Source organism: Dermacentor albipictus, chromosome 7, assembly GCF_038994185.2.
Source record: "Dermacentor albipictus isolate Rhodes 1998 colony chromosome 7, USDA_Dalb.pri_finalv2, whole genome shotgun sequence".
NCBI lineage: Eukaryota > Metazoa > Arthropoda > Arachnida > Ixodida > Ixodidae > Dermacentor > Dermacentor albipictus.
In genome coordinates this window covers 133,412,186-133,419,859 of record NC_091827.1, presented here as the reverse complement: position 1 = coordinate 133,419,859, position 7,674 = coordinate 133,412,186, and the positions used below count along the sequence as shown (strand labels likewise).

Sequence of the window (7,674 nt, the reverse complement as noted above, 5' to 3'; positions counted from 1 at the left end):
GCAGCTGCCATTTTTTATTCGAGAGTTCTGATACATTTTACTACCAACGGGACATGACTATATTCTGCATAATTAAGAGACCGAAGCATTCTATTTGGCCAGAATCTCACCTTCGGAAACTACTGCGGCATGGCGCCATGCTGCGAATGTCTCAGACATCATGGTCTCAGCGCAAGTACTGCGCATCAGCCACACAAGAGCCATTAAGTAATGTTGTCTATGCCGCTTAGGGCAAAAGAAAAATGCAATGTTCGAAAGATACAATGTCAATGGAAACCGTTATCAGCAATCAGCAACGCGTAGGTGAAGCGTTGCCAAACCGTGATCTCCTGATAACGATGCAGTAACAATGGATCTTTTGCAACATTGTGTGGCGGCAGCGCATGGTGCCGCATTCTCCTCGACTTGGACCACGTGAATATCAACGGTAACAACAGGAACGCTTGATCGGCCGTTGTTCCCATCGTGGAAGAACACAGATGGTCGTCATTCCAAATCATAGAAACAGGCGTAATACATGTGGTGCCACATGGACAATTGTGCAAAAACAAGAGCTCCGCCGTCATGGCGTCAGACATCACACCAGTGCACACCATGCACCATGCTGTTTATGCTGCACGGCGTGCCTAAAAGCACGTGACCTTCTTTGCGGCTTCCGAAATCCGCGCACGGCAGTCGTTTGTTCATCTTGAGTTCATCGCTGGCTTAGTGAACATGGTTATGCGGTGCATTCTGAGGACATGACATAGCAGGAATTTTTGTCCGACTGTTTTTCTCGTTCAATTTCGGTGTACTGAACATTCGTTCTGACATTGTCACATGGCATGAAACTCCTCCTTATGTAATGCCTTCGGGCCTTTAAGGCAAAAATAAGTAAAATGAAATAATATTGCACATGCGCTACTGTGAAAGGTTGCCTTCTCCAAGTCAAGAAAAAGATTTAGGAGAAACTATCTTACGATGCCTCTCGGCGACACGACGTATTGCCACCGTCAAAACACCCTAGGCATGCATTGCAGCGGGACTCGACCCTCTATTGGGCCTTCCTGATGAAAACTTGTAGCAGCGCTGCCGTGAAGCCTATGCGTGATATCCGAGATGCATGGCACACCAGTGAATGCGCCAAGGAGCGCATCATGCGATAGCCAGGCTCCTCTCGCACTTTCGATGATGATGATTTGTTGGCATCCCCTTTGAAACAGGGCAGTGAAACATAGCCTGCTTGATTCAAACTTTACACTTTTTTTCATTCTAGAATTTTTGTATGCATCTCCTTAACTTCTTTCTCTCCCTCAAAACTTTGCCTACCTTGTGCCGGCACCTATGCCTGTAACGGATCCAGTCGTATCAATCTCTTCCCAGATTTTTTTCCACCAAAACTCTGAATATCTCGCTTATCACAAGTGCTGACCAGTTGATGCTTCCGTCCACTTTAAATCCAAGCGCTTCTGGAAGGTGTACGTCACTACGACTCTCACTGGGTGAATCCTTTTGCGTTCCATTAGGATGTGCCGAGTGGTGTTTGGATTTCTGCTGCAGCATACTCATGCCTCATCTTGTTGCGAATATTTGCTCCGGTATGTTTTTGTCCTTAGACAATCGGCTCGAGCCTCAAATACCAAGGTACTGCCCTTCGTGTTATCGTACAGATTTCCCCTTCTAATTTCTTTCTTCTCTTTGTAAACCTCCAGGGTCTTTTTTGTTTCCATTCTTTGCATCGCTGCCTCTGTTTCTCTCTGGCCACTCCTGGTTGTCTATTTACACCAATACTCTAAATTGGCGACTGCCCTATGTGCATTCTTTCTGTGTCCTATCCTCAAAACGTGCCGTTATAATCATGTTCCATCAAGCTGTGTATCATCATCGCAGTTTGATTGTAACGGGCACACACTGCCGTGCGCCCAGTTTGGTGGCACTTCCATGCTTTCGAACTTAGCATGCACTCTCTTCTTACCTTGACCGGGTTTGGAGTTCTAGTTGTAACAGTACAGCTATTTCAGAAATGTTCATTGTATCTGGAAAGCAGTTTCAATAGGTTGGGTAAGAAAATCGTAAATGTACTGAAATGTGGTTGTTATAACCGATGGATCATTACATCCGGGATCGTTATAAGTGTATTTGACTGAATTACTGTTAACAGTCATTGTGAGATGGGTTCTGCCGAAATCTTTTTTTCTTTAGCAGCTGGTTACTCCGGCTGCTTTGCTTGGGCCAAAAAGGAAGCAGTTTGAGCAAGCAATGTCTCTGGGACCTTTATTATCTTCAAGCACTGTTTGAGCATGTGTGCGGCAGTTTCTGCTGCGGCTCAGGGAGAACTTCCAGCTGTGGATGGCCGATGCTCCACGCGGCCGTACTCTTCCACGCACAGATGGCAGCTCCACAGGCCTGCAGCCACACACACACACACACACCACGGTTAGCTCTGGCGCAAGGGGCAACCTTCACAGATGAGCACACTGTATGAGCAAAAATGAGGGGCGCTATATTCAGCAACAGCCATATGAAGCCAAAAAGAACACGTCCGTCTTTTATCTTCGAACTGTAGAATTAATTATGGAGGAGGGATTAAGCCTGCGACATACCTCATATTCTTTATAAAGGAAAAGCAAAGTGCGGGCACAACATAAGACATGCTGGGCTATACCATGGCGATAGCTTCGTCTTCTTCCTTCAATATCTGGGCGCACATACTATTTATAATCTTGCCTGGGAATGTACCAGAACCCCTCACTCTCACGACGGCTAATTACTTTTACTTCCTTAATTAGATATTACTTGACAGCAAACTGCAGCCGTCAAGTAATATGTTATCTCGGGAACAGTTAAATGGCCAATAAACCTTCCTCAATAGGGGGGGGTTCTCATCGTGAAAGTAGGCCCTGTTGAGACTCCAGGTGCCCCAACCACGGCAGCCATGAGCAAGAAGGATAAGTACATAGGATCTTTTGTTATTCACAACCACACCAAGACACAGAAAATGAAGCCAGAAAGAAGCATGGCAGGAATTAATTATGCTCCGTCGGAATGTAGAAATAACCGGGCAAATGGAAAAGAGATAAAATAAAAGTAGACCACCTGCCATGGCTGTTAGAGGTAGATGCTGCTGCGGGTACCTACTGGTAAAATATGCATGTACACACTACTGGCCAAGTGCTCCGATATTGCGAGACCTCAACTTTTGGAAGACAATCCGACCTAAGAGAAACCTCACCTCAACAGATATTTCCCCTGATGCCACATGGGAAAGAAACTGGCCGGGGGACATTTTTTTAGAGCTGCACGTTTGGTCCATACAAAGCAAGCATTGCAGTCTTTTCGCAACTGATGCACATTTTCATGCCTAGCTGAGGGGTCTGCTTGTACTCATCTCAGCTGCGACCAAACTTCTTCTGATGTCGCCTTTACTTGAACAAAAACATCAAGTTATATACCAAATTTAATCCACACCCATAATATACAGTTCAATTATTTTCTGCCATGCTTCACAATGCTATCACCTCATGCAGATGGTAAAATGCACACACAGCAAGGTGCTGTACAGCCGGAGGAGATCCTTAACCCCTTTGTGCCATCTAGGTACACAGCGCCACTGATCCGTCTCGCACTGTTTTTGATGTGCATGTACAATGCCATTCTTATGCTTGATGTACTCAACACTACTGGTTGCCCAGGTGTGCTGCCATCCATCTCCATGGAGTAGCCCAAAGCCTTTGAAAATTGCGTTTTTGCTCACCAGGGTGCACAAATAGACTTGTTTACCTCTGAGCGCTTGTGCACACGGTCACGCGCACATCGTCACGCCGTCACGCACGCCGCCAAGGCACGGATGAAGGAGGTGCTATAATTTTTTTCGGCTGCCGCTTTCATGTTTCCGGAAGCTTAGATACAGCTCTGCAAGGCTGGGATTTAGACACCCTATTTACCCTTATCTAATGCACCCTCGAACCTAATGTGCACTCAATTTTCGCGGGTCTAAGGTAAGAAAATAAAAGTTCACATGGATCATAATGCAACAGGCCCCCAATTCACTAATGAAAATTTACCTTGACAGAACGAATATTTTTTAATGAGGTTTCATAATTAAAGCGGTACATTGTATATGACATTTGTGTTTGACTGGCCACAGGTACCAAGCATACAGGGGTGGTACTCTTGAGCGATCACATTCAGAGATACTGCTATCAGTTTCGTGAGACTTTACATGACTCTGCACTGGACGAGTCTAAGTATGCGGCCGACAGTGTACCTGGTACTGCGCGCAGATAGCAAGCTTGGCACAGAGTCAGCAACGCTGGCAGTCATACATACGCCAACGCATCCAATGCCGAGTCACACAAAATCTTGCCAAACGGACAGTGTCTCCGAAAGTGAACGACCAAGAATACCACTCCAGATCGCAGTCGAGTGCAAAATGAACCCAAAGCCACAGCAACAGCAATCTTCACGAAAACATGCTCTGTTGACATCATGTGATGGCGATGAGGCGGCATCTGATGGTAGTTCGTTGACAATGCCGTAAACTCGGTTTTGGTTTCTTATTCTACTGCAATGTCCGGGCAATTTGAGTGAGTGAGTTCAGAGTGAGTGAGTTTGAGTGAATCCGAGTGAGTTCACCTCTGACTCTTTAATTTAGCTACTTTTAATTGTTTCGATGATACAAATTTCGGCTAATACGAATATTTTTTGTGACCCCGTAAGATTCGTATAATTGAGATTTCACTGCAATAAATATATCGAATGAAAACATTTCATAATCAGTCAAAGGATGCTAAAGCTTTCAGTGCCTGTGTAGTGCTGCTGAAACAAACGTGGAACACAAACCTTGTGATTTAAAGCAGAGCACTGTCAGCATGCCTACTGGTATCTCTTCACTTAATTCAGACCCCATCAGAACCAGGGCTCATCAATTAATGCCAAAATCTTGTCCACCTTTCTTCAGTGAAGTTCTGCAAGCTCCAAATAAATGCAGCGCCTCGTCTAGTAAGCTGTGTGAACATAATGTTGGTGGCCTGAAAGCTCCTATAGCTATAACTGTTGTGCACAATGTTAGGTAAACATTCCCCCTACCACTACAGGGTTGTATTGTGTATGGTCTTGTGCTTGGACTACATCCACTATACCAACTCCCAAGGGTTACATAACACTCTCACGGCGTGGAGAAGAGTAGACACGCACTGCAACACACCTGAAACTGAGATGAGCGACATTAAAAATTATTTTCTGGGTTTTAACTTACCAAAAAAATGTGTTAAGAGTAGGATTCTGTCTTTTCAGTTTAATCCAGTGAAATTTTGAAAACACTTGCAGGTAAAAAAATTTGGAGGAAGCTTAAGCTTCGCCTTTAAGAGTGGAATGCGATAGCATTCACAGATCCCCGACTGCTTCTCACACTTCCCGGCTTCCCAGCAACTAGAGCATATGTATGCAATGTTTACCGGGAAATGCTGGCTATAAACACTATGCACAAAGGCGGGCTTTGTGGTAGAAATGAGGCCTCTTGCAAGGGCCATGATGCGGTGGAGGCGAGCGCCAGCTGGAGGTATTGCAGAGAACCGGGCGCGCCGCTCCTTGGCCTCTAAGACACCCACGCGCCGGCGCGTCTAAATGGCGGACGCCGTGGCTGGTCTGTGAATGGTACAAACGCTGGAAAAGGGGTTTCTTTGAGTTTTTGCTTAACAGAATTATGTTTTATTGTATAGTGAAATTACAATCTGAGAGCTGTCATGTCTGTAGGTTGTGTGTAAGTCATAGTTTACAATTCTTCCACATATTTTTGCTTGAGAAATTCAATTATTTCGGTAAATTCCTTGCACCACATGGAGGGCCTAGGTATGGGTGGTTCGAAAATCATTTTGCAGAAACAATGTCCGACACTGGATGGTGGATGCAGGACACCGACGCCAGATTTTCTGTGACACGGGTTCCTTAACGCTATACCGTTAAATGTTTAAGAATTGGATTTACCCACAAAACTCAGAATTTCGGGGCCTTGATTTGTGATCATGTGACCATGCCATAAAAAATATCAAGAAACTGAATGCAGCTTTTGTTACAACAAACATCTTGCACAACTTGATCATTACGTTGACATTCCTAAAGAAAAATTTAAACAAACAGTTGGATGCATAGTCGACCCTTCTGCATGACGTGTACTGTCTCCTTGCCTGTGGGTGTTGCTGAGTCAATGGAATGGCGCATTTGCAACAAACACTGGTGCAGAGGTCAACTGCATGCTTGACACTGTACACGACTGTGAACTGATCAACAGCTCCCGAGAGTACTATACCGTCTCTGCAAAAAAGTAGCCACGTTTTGAGCAGGGAAACATTCCTCACAGCTTGAAGTAAACCAGTGAGTCATTCAGATGAAGTCTACTTTTGTTAATTTGGCTCCAGTTCAATCAAGTTTTATTTTCATTCTGTCAAAGATACAGAAAGGAGGACTGTGACAAAATGCTGTCTGTCAGAACAGCTTGACCAGGTCGCAGCCCCTATTGGCTCCAGTTAATTAAAAAATTCCGGCTGGAAGGTCCATGGCATACATTTCTATGCCATGAACTTTCATTATTTTGATCCTGAAACTAGCCGTTGCCGGATAAATCAAACTTGACTAGTGATCACACATGCGCTTGACCACAATGGTGGTTGCAGTAGAGACTCGAAAGCCTCCACCATGACAGTGCTTAGGGTACAGTGAGTGTGTCGAGCACACATAATCTTCCGTTGAAAATGTTTGTCGTTGGCCTGCGCCAGGAAGATATCACAGAGAAAAAGGTAGCCCACTGTGAATTGTTACCGTGTTTACCCAATTCTAACACGACCATTCTGATTATTTCTTTTCCAGGAAAATTTATCCAGCTTGGGCGATGCAATTCGATACTAAACCAAAACCAAAACACATTCGCGACAGCCCACCATCAGAGTCAGCCTAGCCAGTGTCATCGCCATTGCCATCACAAGAGGGCAACCATGGATAGTGGTACTAAAAGCGACAAAACGAGTTTTCGCATAGCGTGAAGACGATATCAGAATGATGACAAGCTGCTTTCAGTCTGGATACTGTTAAGAATGGCGAGCTGCAAGGCAAGGTTGCCACCCAGTTACGACTGGGCGACATGACGCGCATCCCCCACTGTTAAGAATGGCGAGCTGCAAGGCAAGATTGCCACCCAGTTACGACTGGGCGACACGATGCGCATCTCCCCCTCACCGTCGCTGCAGCTAGGAGGCGTTCGAAGAAGCGGCCTTTGTGCCGAAAACCGCCTCCTTCCACCAGCCCCATCGACATTGTGACGGAACGAGTTCGGTGTGCGAACAATGGTTCCGGAGTTCTCCAGCGCGGACCTGATCTGATACGCATGGACAAGCTGCCGCGGGAAAGCCGTATTTTGGTGCTTCCCATGCCTCGGCATGACGCAAGACAACGTGCTACCCACGATTGGCACCGATACTTCCCGGAACGGCACCCCTCCAACGCCGTCGTTTGGGCATCGGAATGTGTGTGCCTTTGTGTACGTAAACTGTTCTGCGGAGCGGCAGCAAGTTGGCGATGAGTAAACGAAGAGTCGCCGCCTCGTATGGCCGGCGGACCGAGTGTATAAAAACTGTTGTTGTGCGAATGCTGGACACTTCTCTTGAGCAGTCATGCTAGACTGAGACACTTCTCTCGTGCAGT

General features: G+C 45.9%; 1 protein-coding gene across 4 annotated transcripts in view; it reads right to left on the bottom strand.

The window, feature by feature from the left end:
• Positions 1-2,226: 2,226 nt before the first annotated feature.
• d4 (double PHD fingers d4) overlaps positions 2,227-7,674 on the bottom strand; it is a 256,653-nt gene continuing 251,205 nt past the window's right edge. For all 4 annotated transcript variants that reach the window (XR_011507607.1, XM_070522729.1, XM_070522731.1 and 1 more), the window contains one exon: positions 2,227-2,385. Coding sequence is in view for 3 of the 4 variants with exons in the window: in XM_070522729.1 (XP_070378830.1) it covers positions 2,263-2,385 (123 nt within the window). In the remaining variant the exon portion in view is untranslated. The remainder of the gene's footprint in view (positions 2,386-7,674) is intronic.